General features: G+C 29.0%; 4 protein-coding genes and 1 pseudogene across 4 annotated transcripts; 3 read left to right on the top strand and 2 right to left on the bottom strand.

Moving 5' to 3' along the window:
- Positions 1-2,028: 2,028 nt before the first annotated feature.
- LOC112692443 (general transcription factor II-I repeat domain-containing protein 2-like) lies at positions 2,029-2,950 on the bottom strand. Its single transcript, XM_025567124.1, has 2 exons — positions 2,416-2,950; positions 2,029-2,180 (listed from the first exon to the last, which is right to left on the bottom strand). The coding sequence occupies exons 1-2, from the start codon at positions 2,948-2,950 to the stop codon at positions 2,029-2,031; spliced, it is 687 nt and encodes a 228-aa protein (XP_025422909.1).
- Positions 2,951-3,022: 72 nt separating this feature from the next.
- LOC112692442 lies at positions 3,023-3,382 on the bottom strand. The gene has a single exon (XM_025567123.1). It carries the CDS (start codon positions 3,380-3,382, stop codon positions 3,023-3,025), a length of 360 nt encoding a protein of 119 aa, XP_025422908.1.
- A 4,670-nt stretch (positions 3,383-8,052) lies between these two features.
- Positions 8,053-9,387, top strand: LOC112692441 (52 kDa repressor of the inhibitor of the protein kinase-like). Its single transcript, XM_025567121.1, has one exon. The coding sequence runs from the start codon at positions 8,053-8,055 to the stop codon at positions 9,385-9,387; it is 1,335 nt and encodes a 444-aa protein (XP_025422906.1).
- Positions 9,388-14,513: 5,126 nt separating this feature from the next.
- Positions 14,514-16,974, top strand: LOC112692440 (annotated as a pseudogene).
- Positions 16,875-18,236, top strand: LOC112692439 (zinc finger MYM-type protein 1-like). Its single transcript, XM_025567120.1, has 3 exons — positions 16,875-17,065; positions 17,099-17,453; positions 17,664-18,236. The coding sequence occupies exons 1-3, from the start codon at positions 16,875-16,877 to the stop codon at positions 18,234-18,236; spliced, it is 1,119 nt and encodes a 372-aa protein (XP_025422905.1).
- Positions 18,237-18,280: the final 44 nt, after the last annotated feature.

The following is an 18,280-nucleotide window of genomic DNA, read 5'->3' as shown; positions in this document are numbered from 1 at the left end:
GCACAGGGGCATATTTAGACTTACTTCTAGGGGGGGGGGGGAACTCAAATTTTTTTTTAATTCAGGCTCAAAATTTACAAATACACTTTTTGGTAATATTTAAATCAGGTGAATTCTTAATATTTGTGGTTTTGGAATTCGCGTCGTATACTATTTACATGAGAAATGTATCTACCACAATTGTTTATTGGCGTTGTATGTTATCTAAAATTTTTCACCCCGCAATCTGTAGGTTGCAGGTGTTGTCTGTGTAGGTATCTGGGCATTATAACATTAATGAAATTTTTTTCATGTCTTCAAAAAGCTAGTCAAAAAGATTCTTTGGTACATTGAGTGAACGCCACCACTCTTCCATCAATTGCCGTTCGAATAAGTTAGTGGCACCACCTGTTTTTGTGCCATATTTTACTTTGACACATCTTCACGTAGACTCTATAGATTGGATGTTGGTCCCTGTTTTAAAAATAGACAACTTGAATTTGTGTTTTAAAAATTGTTTTTCTTTTTATTATAAGATTTTGTAAAATTATAACTTGCCATCCCCTCCCCCCTAATCAAGTCTTTAGAGCCGCCCCTGGTTTCTGGATCAATTAAGTGGAGCTGGTGGTTTACAGTTTTATGCACATAGCCGTGGTCACTTAAATTGCTGTAAGCCCTCCATTCGTCCGAGTTGATGTTTATATTTATACGGTTAAGTTAGGTTATACCTGCAATATCAGTCTCTGTACAAAGTAAATATCACCCAAAAAGTAGACAACATATTACGCGATCAAAGTACAGGTAGATAGCATACGACGCGAGTTCCGTGGTTTTTTTTTTAATCTAATGCCGGATCCACTTAAAATCGACTTTTGTGTAGTTCTTTTTCAACACCTGTCTGTATTTTGAAAGTTACGCTTGTGTTTTATTTGATTTTCACTAAGTATGAACCCGACAAAAAGCCCAATTCAGTATTCACAGCTACGAGTAATTTGATTTCATTATAAAATTATTCACATACATTTAAAATGTGTATCATACATATAATCAATTCCTTAAATACAGAAACAGGAGGGGGGGGGGTTGATCGCCTCTTTGCCACTCCTAAAATACGCCCTTGCCATCACAAAACCTCTCCACTTCTCTCTGTCATATGTGTCGTCAAAAATAAAATCCTTTTATATTTTTTATGTCTTGAGCAATGACATCGGGACTTGTTAGTTGTTATAATTAATTAGGTACTATATTACTATAACTCGGAGTTATAGGCGCACATTCAGTATGAAACTTGAGAGTGCTAAAATTATCCGTCCAAGGCGAAGCCCAAACCACAAACCCCATACAACAGTGGTTTCCAACCTTTTTCATCTTATGCCCCATGGTAAATTTTAAAAAATTTAATATATCATAATTATTTTTGTAATTTTATCATCATCATATTTTCTTCCGAATCAACCCAAAATTACCTTCTCCCCCTTGGAAACCACTGCCCATCAATAACTTAGTATAAAATGTTTTAGTTTTATTATTTAATTATAATTGTAGCAATTTTCTATATTATAACTAAAAATATTATTAATAAATATCACTATTTTTTATCAATAAACAATCAAACTTGTAGATCAGGGGTCGGCCAGTAATTTCTATTGGAGTCCTAAAGATTAAAATAATAAATCAATGAGGTCCAGTGAAAATTTTTTTTTTCAAATCTTTATATTTTAAAAATAGCAGCATAAAAATAAAAATAATTATTCAGTTATTACAATTAATTTATATTAAAAATTACAGTATTAAAAGTATGAAAAAAATATATTTATTACAGTAAATTATTTAATGCGAAAAATTGCATTTCTTTTCCTTAGCCAGCTTTTTGAAATCGGGGACTCGTGGAGAACAGCTTATGCGCAATGTGTCCTCAAGGTGAGAGTCTGTTAATTTTGTCCGATATTTGTTTTTCAAAAAATTAATTTTTGAAAACGATGCCTCACAAATATATGTCGAACCAAACATCGTAGCCAAGTTGATTGCCAGTTGCTTACAGTTTGAATACTAGTCAATGGCATCTTTAGCCCAGAATTCTTCAGTTGACGCACTTCTGTACTGCTTCAAGGAAACATCTTCCTGTAGGTTTATTATTTCCATTTGGAGTTTTGACTTTGAAAGATTAAATAATTTTTCAGCTACATCAGTCCATTCTCCGTCTGGGAGACATCGTAAGAGGATTTTAAGAATTGTGATAGTTTTCCTATTTCAGAAAAGCCTTTGAATCTAGCATCGAATTCCTTCATAAGATCTGACAAAAAACTTAAAAATGTTTCGATGTTTATAATTTCAGAATAATTTTTGCATTCAAATATTGTGGGAAAGTGAATGAATTTTTTTTTGTTCAATGTCGCCTTTAAAATATATTTAGTTTGCGACGGAAAGCAGACACACTTTGTATTAAATCACATATTAATCTCCCTTCTCCTTGTAATTCGACATTAAGCGTATTAAAATACTTCAAAATGTCATTTAAGAAAGTCATTGCAACTATATTTCGATTGTTTTCTAAGAAATCCGAATGCTTCTTTGCTTCTTCAGTATCTACATTTTTTAGGAATGTTTTTACTTCTTCTTTAATGTTCCAAAAACGTTCAACTACTCGACCTTTACTGAGCCAACGAACATGATTGTGTTGTAGTAAATCTGAATAAGCCGAATCAAATTGACACAGAAACTCTTTGAACTGTCTGTGTTGAAGAGAAGAACGCGACCTGATAAAATTGATCAAACTGTCCATAACGTCTTTCAGTGTAGCACTGAGTTTACTACAAAGCGATGTTTGATGAATTATGCATTGATAAGTTAATATCCCGGAATTATTATCCCGGATTATTTTTAATAATCCTTTTTCTTTTCCCATCATCGCTGGAGCTCCGTCAGTGGAAATTGACACAATTTTATCATAACTCAAATCCGATTTTTTCATGAAGTCATCAAAACTCTTAAATAAATCTTCTCCACGAGTCTTACCTTCAAATGTCAATATTGCTAGTAACTCTTATCTAAACACTTTATTTTCAATGTCAAAGAATCGCACGAAAATTGACATTTGTTCAGAATCAACTAAGTCACAAGATTCATCAAGCGCAATGCAGTAGCACGGTGACTTATGTAAAAGTTCAAATAAGTTTTTTTTGTTTTCGGCTGCCAACATTTCTGTCCTTCTTGTGTTACTCCTTGCCGACAAAGGAATATCTTGGATAGAGGTAACGATTTTTTTATTTTCTTGAAAAAGTGCAGTAGCCACTTCCAACATACACTCTTTTACTATTTCGGAATCGGAAAACGGTTTTTGGTGCTTATTAAGAACCCAGCACACATGCAACGCTGCTTCAGTTGATTTATCTTGTTCACTCATACACCGTATAAGTGTAGTCGTACTATTTTTGTAAGATGTGCATGGAGCTTATTTTTATGCACTTCACTGCCTGGAGGAAATTTTGTATGAAAATCTTTATGAGTAGTTTCATAATGCCGTTTTAAATTTCCAATTTTAATAATAGCGACAGTTGAATTGCAAATTAAACAGACTGGAATGGTTCCAACCCTTTCAGGCAATATAAAAAATTATAGTTCAGTCCACTCGTTCATAAACTTCCTATTTTCGCTGTCGATTTTGCGTTTTTTACTCAACATATTGAACGAATAATATAAAACGAAACACGCACTGTATCCACCGGCGAATGTACACGTACTAAAACTAAAGAGTTAACGATTTAGTTAACGATAAGCAATAAATATAATTTTACGCCGTCGGTTCTTCGGAGTTCTTAGAAAATCGAAATATTTGGTATTGTCGCGACTCGGCCGTCGGCCGATAACATTGTAATAAAAATTTTTCAATGAATTATGATATAACTATAATCTGAGTTAAATCTGATAAATTAAATTAAATAAATGCCTGTATTAATAATAATACTATTACAGAAAATAACATAATGAAGTACAATGTGTTGACAGGGTCCATAATTTTGCCTTCCGCGGTCCGGATCTGGACCGCGGTCCGCCAGTTGCCGATCCCTGCTGTAGACGGTAAACAAAACCAAAATCCTAAATGGTATTCTAGCAATAAACTTGAACATTATAACAGTATCACATGTATAGGTAACATAAACACAAATACCCAATATCATATGTATTCACATAGTATGAGTACGTTCGTGGGCATTAGTGCATTATCAATGCAAACTGGAGTTTATTCATTCTTATAAATGCAAAATAATCCTCTTTAAACAATAATGTTACCTCAAAATAAGCTGAGGGTACTAGTTTAGAACTCGGGGGTGCTAAGCACTCCCTGACACCTCCGTATGTTCGCCAATGCTCGGAGTATAATAGTTATTACAGTCAGTGGCGTATCCAGGGGGGGGGTTAGGGGGTTGTAACCCCCCCCCCCCTCTCGAAAACTGTTCAATATTTAATTAATTTAATAATCAACTGACACAGCACGCGACACCCAGCGGTCACCATCACACCATTACATTATAACATTAAGATTCTTGTAACTTTCAAGATAACTTTTCGTATAGTGTACGACGTACGTATAAAACTGACCAATAATTATCAAAACCCGAATTAAATGACAGTATGATATAGAATACAGATAACATAATATTAAAACCGATTAACGACTTCTGCGATTGCGATATCGATATCTTACAAACTATAATTCCCAATGTATTTTTACATTCCTTAAACCTTAGTGCATTTTCGAATACTTCAGTTGCGTTTTTCATAATAATTGCCCGTATTGAAATGTTTGCGCAGTCAGTCTGTACTCTGTAGTGATTACACTGATCGCAGAACAACTGTTCACAGCTTTCGATTTGTATTAGCGTCTTATAATTTATTTATTACCGCACATAAAATGAGCAAAGAATCAAAGAATAACATTTTGAAATACATTAGCTCTACTGCCTCAACATCTTCGCAAGCTTTTAAAAAACTAAAACTAGACGACAACGTTATTCAAAATAATGAAATTTCCTTAAAGTCGACATCATCCCAAATTCCGGCTTCTGAACTATTGGATAGTACAAAAAATTTAGTTTCTACTTTTGAAGCACGAAAAGATATTTCTTACTACATAGGAAAGATAGTAAGATTACATAGTAAGATTTACTATTATTTATGTTTTATAAATATTTTAGATTTATATGAAAGGTTACACTTCTGATACGAATTATTATTTTTTATATACTTTGTACATTCATCATTAATACTAATTAACAATATATTTATTAAAATACCCAAATAAATAAAAATAAAATAGATATTTTAAAAAATTTATGGGTACCTGATCCAAATTATAAATTTCCTCAAAGTGACAATAGGAACTTGAGATTTCAAATAAATTGGACGTATGAGTTCTGTTGGCTTCGTTACTCAAAAATACAAGATGGGGCTTTTTGTTTGACCTGTATTTTGTTCCCATCATCAGATGGATTAGGAAAGGGTGGTCATCAAAATCCTGGGAAATTAGTTATTGAAAAATATAATAATTGGAAAAAAGCCAAAGATTTGTTTAAGAATCACCAAAATAATCATTACCACAAACTTAGTTAAATTAAATTTGATAGTTTTTTAGCAATTAGAATTAAAAAAGTTGAACCAATTGACAGACAGATAAATGAAGCTTTAAAAAAATAAATTAATGACAACAGAGATCATCTCCGTCCAATTATTAAAACCATTTTATTTTGCGGAAATCAAGGAATTTCGTTAAGAGGGCATAGAGATTCGGGAGTTATTGATCTAAATGAACATGCTAGTACAGAAAATCAGGGAAATTTCAGAGAGCTAATTAAATTTCGAATCGATTCTGGTGATAATGTGCTTAAAAATCATTTAGAAACTACCAATAAAAATTCCACCTATTTAAGTCCATCGATCCAAAACGAAATACAGTAAAACCTCTTTATAACGGACCCTCTGTTAGACGGAATCCTCCTTATAACGAAAAATGTCAATAGTCCGGGTTCAAATAATATATAAAATTGAACTCTTTAAGACGGAACCTCTACAAAACGGAAACGGAAAATGTTCGTAATCCAGTTAGTAAAAATACCCTCTGTTAAACGGAAAATAGAATTATTTAAAGATAAATTACATACACTTACATAAGTATAAACTATATGTATGTATATAATATATATATGTTTGGTAACTAATAATCTAAACTTTATCTGTCATTATCTGAAATATCATTCGACGGTATCGTTTCACGATTGTCATACTATTGTTTATTATTAAAGATTAGATATGTATGTATGTACATGCCTTTAATGTATGAACTGCTCAATCGTTTTTTTCTGTTGAATTGTTCATATCGTTTAGTAAACGTGCAGTGCTCACCGTCTGTTTTATCGTTGTGATTTGGTTTGTTTTCGTACTGTTTTTAGTTTTTACTCGCTAATATGCCACGTACAGCTCTGACTTTGTCAGATATAGTTAAACTAATCGAGTTGAAGGAGACACAAAAACTAAGTACAAAGGAACTTATTACTAGATTTAAATGTGGAAAAACTCAAGTTTACGACGCAATAAAAAATAAAGAAAAGATTATGGATGAATGGGTAAATAGCAAAAACTCGGGAAAGAGTAAAAGAGTGAAAACTCCCTTATTTGAACAAATTGATCAAAAGTTGTATGAGTGGTTTGTCAGCGTTCGGTCAAAAAATTTGCCAATTTCTGGTCCAATTATACAAACAGAAGCTATGGAATTGGCTGAAAAAATGAATGTCAAAGATTTCAAGGCTTCGAACGGTTGGCTAGAAAAATTTAAAAAAAGGCATGACATTGTTTGGAAACAAGTTAGTGGTGAGGCTAATGACGTTAATCAAGAAACTGTGGTGGAGTGGAAGCAAAAAATATCAAGACTCATTGCTGGGTATGAAGCAAAAGACGTGTACAATGCTGACGAAACGGGTCTTTTTTTCAGAGGTATTCCTACTAAGTCACTGTTGCCCCCAAATACCACATCGATCACCCAACCAATGGATCAAGGAGTGATTTACACGTTCAAGTCTTACTATCGTAAGTTTTTGCAACAATCGTTATTATGCAAGATGGATAATTGTTCTTCAGCTCATCAGCTCGTTAAATCAATAAGTGTTTTGGATGCAGTTAATTGGAATGAATGAATGAATGTGTACAAAATTGTTTTCATAAAGCCGGGTTTTTTTCAAATGAAGCAACCAATACCAATGGTATAGATTTACCAGAAAATGCTTTGAACGATATTAATGAGGAATGCGTTATAGCCAATGTTGATGTAGAAGATTTTATTACATTTGACAGTAAATTAGAGACGCACCAAACTTACGATTCGGCGATTTTTTTTAGAAGAAGAAGAAAAAGAAGTAGAAAACGATGATAATGATGATAGTGAGACCAACGATGAGCCAAAAATAAAAGATTTTAAAACTGCAATCTCATACTTAGAAGAATTACAAAGGTTTTCAGCCACCATTTCAAATACAAATCTATTAGAACTTACAACAAAAGCCCGAGAATGTGCTGAACGTGCTGCTCTTAAACACAAAAAGCAATCAAATATTAAAAACTATTTTTCTTAATTATAAAAAAGGTACAAACATTACTTTCATTTTTTTTTAGTATTATACAAATTTAAATATTAAGTCATATATGTATAATAATCTTATTGTATAAATTTACGTTTTACGAGGTATTTACCTAAAATATGATATAATTGTTTTAATACATACGTACACATACATAAATTCTTGAAACATTTTTTTTTTACCTCTCTAAGACGGAAAACTCTTTATAACGGAAAAATTGTTGGTCCCAAGCGATTCCGTTATAGAGAGGTTTTACTGTAATATCAATCTGCAATAAATTAATTCTAGAACATTTGGTAGCTAATGTTAATAAATCTAAATCGTTCACCATTTTGGCTGATGAAACGATAGATATTTCTAACAAAGAACAAATGACATTATGTGTTCGTTATGTCGATTTAAATGCAAATAAAATTAGAGAAGACTTCCTACAATTTATCAAAATATGTCAGAAAAAGAATTATCTGATGTTATATTGAAAAGTATGACTGACTTCGGACTAAATACTAAATATTTAACTGGGCAAGGGTACGACGGAGCTGCAGCAATGAGTGGCAGATATAATGGCGTACAAAAATTTATTTGCGATGAACATCCTAGTGCCTTTTATTTACATTGCAGTGCGCATTGTTTAAATTTAGTTATAACTTTTAGCTGTAAAGTACCAGAGGTAAGAAATTGTGTGGGTACTATACAAAGTGTAAGTAATTTTTTCGGTTATCCAAAAAGGCAAAGTATTTTGCAATTATTAATAGTAGAAATATTTCCACAGACTAATCGTTTTAAACTAAAAAATCTATGTGCAACTCGATGGGTCGATCGCCATGATGCAGTTATATTATTTGAAGAACTTCAATCAGCCATTTTACATGCACTAGATAGAATAACACTTTGGTCAGATTCTGACACTTCTAGTTCTGCAAGTCATTTACTTACTGCGATAAGACAGTTAAAATTTCAAACAGCTTTAGCTATTTTAGTGAAAATACTTTCCATAAGTTTTCCTCTCAGCCGATATCTTCAAACAGTAAATCTTGATCTAAAAACTGCACTAGAAGCTGCATCTAATGTTCAAAATACTATTCAGGAAATTAGAGAAAATTGTGATGTAGAGTTTCAACAATTATTTTTATCTGTGATAACATTGTGTGAAAAATTTGATATTACTGTTAGTTTGTCACGTCAATGTAAATCAGATAATCCAGAATATTTTTTGAGAGTCTCAGTATTCATACCTTTTATAGATAATTTTCTAGACCAATTGAACGATAGATTTATATCACACAGGATTGTCTTGAATAATTTTGATTGTATTATACCCAAGATAGAAATGAAAATATCTGAAGAGATTAAAGGTAAATTCAAACAATTAGTAGAAACATATCAAGATATAGTTGATGAATGTACTGATTCAAATCTAAATGATAATTTATTAAACGGAGAATTAGATTTTTGGTACACTAAATATTCAATTTTAACATCTTCTGAACTCAAGAACAAAAATGTAATTGAACTATACTCCCAAACCAGTCCAGATATTTATCCAATAATATCTAAGCTTCTTCAAATATTCATTACACTTCCAGTATCTACTGCCACGGGAGAACGATCGTTTTCAACACTCCGTCGTTTGAAAACTTATTTGAGAAATTCTTCTGGACAAATACGTTTAAATGGTTTAGCCTTACTTAATACTTATCGTGATATTAACATGGATATTAATGATGTTCTAGATGAACTTGCTAAAAAATCGAAACGAAAATTGAATATAAATTTATAGCTTTAAAAAAAAATAAATATTTACATATTTCAACTTTTTATAATCAGCGTTGTAAAATAGCTATACACTTATAAAATATTTAATGTATGATAATTTATTATAGTAAAAACACATAATTCAATACAATTTTATATGTTACACTTTTATTACCCCCCCCAAAAAAAAAAAAAAAATTCTGCTGGATACGCCACTGATTACAGAATCCATTTGACTTCCAAAATTATTTATACATTTATATATTTAGATAATTTGTAGATAAGGTTTTAAATTTATTAGAATGAATTCTCAACTGATTTGTATTAATTAATTACATGTTAAAATTTCAATTATAATGATATAATGTTATTTATTTATTTATTTTTTTAATTTGCCTTTGTTCGCACATTACAGCAACTATGTTATTTATTATTTAATCATTATAGCACGTTTTTTTTTTTTTACTATTTCTTTATGACGTATTAACTATGTACACTTTTATAATTTATACAATAAAGTAGGTAGTATAATTTATTAAAAAAAAAAAAAATTAATAATAATAATATTGTACTGTATAGTAATTAAGTTAATTAGTTACATTCATACTAATAATTAAAATAGGTAATTTAAAATACATCAACCATATCAATCTACCACGGCGGACAAACGGTTGGTTGTATTTTTGTAAAATGTTCACGGCGGTCAGGAATAATTTTGTAACTTATATAAGAATCAAAATACGTAAAGACCTTCAATTCAAAATAAAAAATATAAACTAGAGAGCGAACATAAACATTATTATTATATGAGAATTAATTATTAAATAAATATATAAATATTTCATGTACCAATTTTTTTTTTTTCGTTTGCTTGACTTTAGGTAAACAGAAGATCCAATTATTCTTTGTGGGAAGAATCGATAGTTATTTAAAAAAAGGAAATAAAAACGCGAGATAAAAAAATAAAAAAACAATTAGCAGTATACTTTTAGTTGTGGCAATTTTCACACGGGTTCGCAAATTTGTTGGCATTCGGTTTGATGATGTCAGTCTGGAGCGAATCAATTCAAGTAATTCAAGTGTTCACGCGGACAGTCTGCTTTCTGTTTCACCGGAATTTAATATTACATTATATTTTTCAAATCCAAACAATACAACCAAAGATAATAACGCTATTTCGCATTTCCAATTAAATACGGCACGACATGTCGCGCCAACACAAAAACCTGATTTCACTGAAGCCATACACCTAATTAAATGTTTTACATTTTTTTTATTCCTTTTAATGTTACTTAAAATCAGGACTAGAAAGTTCATGCATTTGCATCTTGCAAAGTTGTATTTAATGCTACATGACATAAAAATCCATTTCAAGGTACCATGCAGAGACTTATTTTCAAATTTTGGGGCCAGGGACTTAAATAAAAAGAGGCCTCATATAAAATTATTAATTATCTTATTCAAAAATGTATATTTTATTTTATATAATTAAATATTACACTTAATTGCATTGATTTTTTTCTAAGGCTTTCGAAAACAAATCAATGTGTCATCATATAATAATTGTTTTGTTATTTCGTGTTCTACTGTTAACAGAGTCAGATTATCAAACCTATCTCGAGATAAACATGTTATTAATCGAGTTTTTACACATTTTTTAATGATCGTTCGCTGCTACAATTAGTACAAGGCATTATCAAATAAATTTGTAACATAGTTTCAATACTGGGAAATGTTTGTTTTATATTCATCGATTTTAGATATTTAAGTTGGTATTGAAAGTCATCTATTAGGTCATTAAAGGTATTATCATCGCTAAAAAATTACATTTTTAATTCTTGGAATTGTTGGTAGCATTTTGGGTTTTGACCATTAAAAAACTGTCTTAAGTTTTTTTTTTTATTAGAGGATTCATCACAAAAAATTTTTGAAATTCCTTTGAGATCTTTAATGGCTATAAAGCAACATTTTTCTTTAACTTGCTGTAGTCTATTTCATCATTTCCACAACCTAATGATATTAATAATAACATAATTTTATAATTTTATTAATAACAACTGAAAAAATATTGTTGGTTTATATTATAATATTTTCAACAAATTTATTACCTACTATAATTATTATTTTAATATAAATTATCTCACAAATTATAACAATAATATGAGATTATTGAATTAACATAATAAAAAATATAGGTAGTTAGTTACACTGAAATATATTATTAATTTTTGTTAAATTCAAATATTTTTTACAAAGCACAATAAACAAATATACATGCAAACAATATAGTATAATATAAAGATTAAGAAAATATTTATAATCTGACCAACATTGAAATCACAAGTAAATAAAACATATTTCTAGTTTTAGACAATTTTGAGTATCTGAAACATTTCCGTATGATGAAAAATGTAAATTAAAAACAAAAAGCCGACTCCATATTTATTGACTGAATACAAAGACGGAAAATTTACCCGTACATTTCAAAGTAGTTGGTATGATAAATGTACGTGGCTACTAAGCTAGTAATTAGTAATTAACGTAACAAACTTTTTTTGTTTCATTTGTGTATTTTTTCGAGGTGAAAAAGAATGGAGTTTTGATGGAATATCAACTATAGAAAATATAATAAGAAAAGCAGAAAAACATGCTATATCGAAAACATACTTGAAAAATCAAAAACAATTTCATCTTTTGGGAAAAATTCGTATTGAACATGCCATGTCAGATTCATATTAATATTTATATTAATTTGTTTGTTATTTTATCAGTTTTAATTTATATCTCTGAAATCTATATCTATAAAATAAATATTAATTAATTAAAGTTTGAATTGAATTTGTATATACCTAATATATATATATATATATATATATAAACGTATCACAATACTGTATGGAAGAAACTATGTACAATCAATTTTTTAGTATCTAGTTTAAATTAAAAACTTAAAATGAAGTAGAATAATTTGCTATCGAAAATTTAATAATAACCAATAGTTACACAATAATTAAGTATCCCCGTAAATTTTATTCACGTACCGCTACTGGTCTGATATTTACTTATCGGGTAATACATACGAAATGGTATTAAGTACACAGGTAACGGGTATTAAATACACGTGTAATTGTAAAAAATACACGTGTATTGAAAACACGGATATTAATAGATTTAATACACGTGTACACGTAACGTGGGTACACATGTACTCTAATAACCGTGTACGACTACGACCCCTAGTTATTAACTTGATTAATAATTATTGTTGGTAATATTAATATTTATAGTTTATATGTCATACATTACCGGTATTAAACGTTAATAATTTACGAAGTCAATATCATACATAATATTTAATATTATATAATATTATGACAACTTTTATCATTCTTTTTTTAAATTTTATGATTCTATAAAAAAAAAAAAAAATATTTAGCGTTGCATTGAAATAATTAAAAAGTTTTAATACACAAAAATATTATAAACTACCAAAAATATGAGGGTCGCTCAAAATTGGGGCTGGGTGACTAGTCACTCAGGAACCCCCCTAAATCGAGCCTGGTACCACGGTTAAATATGTGAAATCTTATATTGCATGGTTTTGCATGTTTTTGTATATTTGGCATATTAATGCACATTTCTATTTTATCGGGTATATTATACAAAATTCTATTAGAATCTATCAAAAATCTAAATGGAAAATATGTATAAAATTAAAAATAGAAATTGTATAATCTTTTTTCATCTTCATGACACTCGTATATTTAATGAATAAATTTGTTTCAAAAGTTTCAGATTTAAAACGAATTATTGACAAAGACATACATTATACGCAGTTCATGAAGGCTCAAGAATATTATTAAATAGTATTTAAAATCTATTTTTTTTTAATTGTGACATTAAAAAATAAAATATAGCTATAAAAAAAATGAAAGGATAATTCATGTTATTTCAAAATTTTTTTATGATTTTTTTAGATGAACATTTTTTAAGTACATAATTTTAGATATTTAGTGCATATAAATGTATGCTTATTTAGGCATTTTTTAGAGCATGAACTTACGAACCCTGTTTATAACTATACCACAATATTAGATTGATCTATTAAAATAGGTATAGAAACTATAAAACTATTAACCAAGTTAATAGGTAAATGATATTAACTGTAGTAAAACGTTATTAGTTAGAAATTCATATAACACAGACCAATTAAATACTATGGATTCTATTAACTGAACATTTAGAAATAGTTAAATGTACAATAGCTAGGTAGTTAATAGCTGGGTGGGTATAATATCAGATTTTGAAGAAATTTTAATTGGTACATGCCACGAATGTAACGAGAAAAAAGAATTACGGGGCGGTGAGGAAGAGATTGTACCGTATACACAGTGGTTAAAGTGGGGAGACAATGGGGGACGGAGTCCCCCTTCTTATTTAAGGTAAGTATATGCGTCCTCTTTAATTTAAGTCACCAAAATTCTGGGTGAACGCTTAATGGCATTGGTCACTAAAATACAGTATTGAATATACAATACTTATTATCAGTGGCATGGCGAAGCAGTTTTTTTTGAGCCGCGGCTCCATTCATATGTGGGGGTGGGTGTAGGTGGATTTGTAAAATATTTTTTTTATAAATTATGAACTTGGCGTCTTAACATATCAGCGAGTTTATTCATAATAATCTAGGAAAATGTAATTATTGGTGTATCGTATAAACAATGTATAAATATTGTGTGGTATATAAGTAGATAGTTTAGTAACTACAACGGTAACATGGCATAATAAAGTATAAACTAATTAATACACTATTTTGTTTTATAAATAAAACAGATCGTTATCAGATGGTTATTCCCCATTTACCCAAAACAGCCGAAATGACTTGTGCCTGCCCGCACAAGTGCATGACAATATTATTATTAGTGAGATTATTACTTATATTAGTATTAACATGGAGTATTTATAAATTTTAATCAATGGTATTAACTATTAATATCAAATATAAAATATCAGTGGTCAATGTATTATTTCGCGATCGACTGTTATTAATGCAATAACCGTCAAGCAGAAACCTACTTTTAGTAGTTTATAATTAATAATTTATTTATTTATTTATTTATTTACGTTTGCAATTATAACCGTTATTTAAAAATGAATTCATTGTATCCCAGTTGTGGTAAAAAACGTGAATCTATGAACAGTGTTAACTGGATTCGCCATAAAGAATCTTGTCAAAAAAAAATAAAGCCTGTAAAGAGAACGGCTTCCAGTTCTATTTCAGATTATTTTAAACGTACGGAAAGTGATAGAAAATTTCAAAAAATTGAAAAATCAAGTAAGTTAAGCATTTCATTATATTAATTAAATTCATTATTCATATATACCTATTTATTTTCCATCATACCAATAATTATATCATAATATAATATTGTAATAAATAATAATTAACATTGATAATGTATTAACATTTTTAAGATGATTTTAACCCAAATGATATCGGCTTGATGAAGTCTAGTTTGCCTAACAATCAACAACTTTTAAGTGAAATTAATGTGGATGGTAATCAATAATCAATATATTTGTTTTATTCTTATTTTTATTAATTTAATTAATTTATTTAATTTAGACATTTTGAATATTAATACAAAGCAAAACTTGGTCGACTCAACTGAAACCATACAAATTTATCCGCCAACAGGTACCTAATTTATGAATAAATTAGTCTTATTATTTTAGTTTAAATTTAACTATAGTTGAAGCTGGTAAGTAATTAGTATTAATAATACTAATTACATAGAGATTATTTTCACTTTAGGAAATCTGTGTCCAAATTGTTGTCCAATGTTGAAAAAATGTTTAAATTTTTTTATGAAGAAATTATGCATTATTATTATTATTATTTTGTATGTGAATATTATGATTACTTTCTAAATAGTTTTGACAATACCTAATTTTATTTTAATAATTATTGTATGATTATTATTAGTATTGTGTAAAATGCAACTTTAATTAATATAAAAATATAATAGTATTTAATAATTTACGCAGTTATTTCGGTTGTTTTTTTTAATTTTTATAACATGGCATATGTAAATTAAATTATTTCCCCAGATTTACTAAGTTATTTATTAAGTTATTTAGTTATAGTTACTTGGTACATTAAATATCAACTATAATAGTATGTCTATATATGTGTCCAGTGATTGGCTTTATATTTTAATATAATTTATCTATAATTTAAAACTCTAATTCAATGTTGAGTAGCTGTTTAGGAAATAAAAGTTGATTTTTTTTATGTGATTTAAAATAAAAAGTTACAACATAAAGAATATGAGATATGGATATTTTTATTAAATAATAGGAAGTAAAGTGAAGTGTATGTATTATATTTATTTGTAACATTTTCAATGTATTTTGAATCATTGTGTCATTATATCAACTATTCAAATTTAGAATTTTATTCTTAATTTATTATTATAGACCTAATTTTAATAGTTAATTTAATAATGTTATTGATTTACTATTTATTAATAATCTGGTTTCTTTAAGTTTAAACTTGCTTTATATGTTATTTATAAATAATAACTAACCTAATAAAAATCTTAGATTTTTCATTCATTTTTAAACAGTATATTATGTATTTACCTATAAGATCAATTTGTATTAAATAAATAAATGCATTTGCCAATCAGGTAAAAACCATTTCATTAATTCATGATATTTATATTTTTAAATAGATTTGATGCATAATATCAACTTTGAGCCACAGCAAAATGTAGTTCAAATAGATACGTTAAGTTTAGAACAATTTCCCAATGATCCCGCTGTGATGAACTCTAATGTATCTAGTGAACTTTTTGCTCATTTTGCATCTTTAGAGCCTAGAGCCATGCCAACCTTCCAAATCACAATTAAGTGGTTGTATATTTCCTACAAAACAACAAGGTAATCGTGTAAGATCATTTCATGAAAAATATTATTTTAAAGAAATTTCACTAGGAAGTTTTGTAAAACGCAATTGGCTATCAATTCTCCTTCTACCGATTGCGTCTTTTGTATAGTTTGTAAATTGTTTGGATTGCCAAATGGAAAACATGATCAATTTTCAAAACATGGAACTAATGACTGGAGACATATTTCATATAAAATTAAAGTACACGAATCTGCACCAGAACACTTACAGTCTGAAATACGCCAAGTTATGTATACAAGTCAATTAAGGGTTGATGTGCAGTTATTATCATCATCAAATTCACAGGTTGCAGAAAATAGAGAAACTGTTAAAATAATTTTTGAAGCTTTATTGTACTTAGCTCGGCAAAACAATGCATTTCTAGGTCACAGTGAACACTGGGGTTCATCTAATCAAGGTAACTTTGTAGAACTTGTCAAACTTTTAGCTAAATATAATCCTTTACTGTCGGCTCATTTATCCAAAATTCAGAATGCAAAAAAAAAAAAAACAGATTAACATTTTTATCAAATGTTAGTCAAAATAATATGTTGAGTGTTATGGGTGAAATGGTACGAGAAGAGATTTTGAGGAGAGTTAAAAAAGCAGAAGTATTTTCAATAATTATAGACACAACTACTGATGTTTCAAACTTGGAGCAGTTTTCATTAGTCCTACGTTTTGTTAATGAAGAAGGTCAAACTGAAGAGAGACTTGTTGCTATGAAAGAAGTCCCTGATTCCACAGGATTGTGAATGTTTAATGTTTTTTGTGATATTTGTAGTAAATATAATTTAGATTGGACAACAAAACTATGTGCTCAATCTTACGATGGGGCTGCATCAATGCAAGGACAATATTTTGGTCCTCGATCTTATGTCCAAGAGAAAAACCCAAATGCTATTTATATTTGGTGTTTTGCACATATCTTAAATTTAGTTGTTGTGGATACATGTGATAAATATTCAAATATTAGAAATTTCTTTGGAGATGTTCAACAATTGATCACATATATGAGGGCAAAAAAACGAACAGCCATATTCCTAGAGCAACAAATTAAATGCTATCCTTCTGAAAGGCCATGTAGAATGAAAAACTTCTCTACCACCCGTTGGACTTCTCATGATCGTGCATTATCAGTATTAAGTAAAAAGTATTTAGCTATTCTAAAAACATTAGAAGAGTTAATTAACTCAACTGATAGAGAAACTTCTTCAACTGCATCAAATCTCTACAGAATAATTACTTCATTTAAGTTTATTTTGAATTTATTTTTAATGCAAAATATTTTATCTTGTACTACTCCATTATCAATTTATTTGCAATCTTCATCTATTGATTTCATTCAGGCAATTACTATGGTGGATGTTTGTGCTAAAAAATTATCTGAATTAAGAAATGAGCAGAGCCTTAATGATTTAATTACAAAAACAAAATATTTTGTTAATGAAATTGGTTTAGTTGAATGTGAGTTGCCAAATATACGTAGCCGTCGCAGGAAACTGTTGCCTGGAGAAATTGTTTCTGATAAAGTTATTACAAATCCTTATGAAAAATTTAAAATTGAAGTTTATTATGTAGTATTGGATCAAGTAAATACTTCTATTATAAGTAGATTTGAAGGTGCACGAGATATATTGTCTAACTTGTCATTATTGACTTTTGATCGGTTAAAGGCAACTAGAGAAGGAACTGAAATTCCTCAAGATAATTTTATTGCGTTTATGAATTGGATTCCTAATTTAACTCTTGATAATTTAAAAATGGAATATACCATATTTGCGAGTAGTTTTATTAACTTATACAATGGTATACATTTTTCCAGTATTAACTCAAATAAGGATCTGATCATTGATAGCGAAAATGAAACTAAATATGATTCTGACTCATCTAATGAAATAGACAGTAATGAAGAAACTTAAAAAAAACTTTCAGCAATTGAAATACTTAAAATACTTTGTTCTTA

The sequence above is a fragment of the Sipha flava genome, unplaced genomic scaffold, assembly GCF_003268045.1.
Source record: "Sipha flava isolate LNK unplaced genomic scaffold, YSA_version1 73_pilon_pilon, whole genome shotgun sequence".
In the NCBI taxonomy this organism is placed as follows: domain Eukaryota; kingdom Metazoa; phylum Arthropoda; class Insecta; order Hemiptera; family Aphididae; genus Sipha; species Sipha flava.
Note: the sequence above shows the minus strand (reverse complement) of the source record. Positions and strands in the feature narration are given on the sequence as shown.

Excerpts from the sequence above, each read along its gene's own strand:
- LOC112692443 (XM_025567124.1), bottom strand. The coding sequence starts at position 2,950 with ATGAAAAAATCGGATTTGAGTTATGATAAAATTGTGTCAATTTCCACT. Across the intron at positions 2,181-2,415 it reads AATATGTGATTTAATACAAA|ACGGAGAATGGACTGATGTA; the intron begins GTGTGTCTGCTT and ends GATGTCTCCCAG.
- LOC112692442 (XM_025567123.1), bottom strand. The coding sequence starts at position 3,382 with ATGAGTGAACAAGATAAATCAACTGAAGCAGCGTTGCATGTGTGCTGG.
- LOC112692441 (XM_025567121.1), top strand. The coding sequence starts at position 8,053 with ATGTCAGAAAAAGAATTATCTGATGTTATATTGAAAAGTATGACTGAC.
- LOC112692439 (XM_025567120.1), top strand. The coding sequence starts at position 16,875 with ATGGGTGAAATGGTACGAGAAGAGATTTTGAGGAGAGTTAAAAAAGCA. Across the intron at positions 17,066-17,098 it reads GTCCCTGATTCCACAGGATT|TAAATATAATTTAGATTGGA; the intron begins GTGAATGTTTAA and ends TGATATTTGTAG. Across the intron at positions 17,454-17,663 it reads CTCATGATCGTGCATTATCA|GCAATTACTATGGTGGATGT; the intron begins GTATTAAGTAAA and ends GATTTCATTCAG.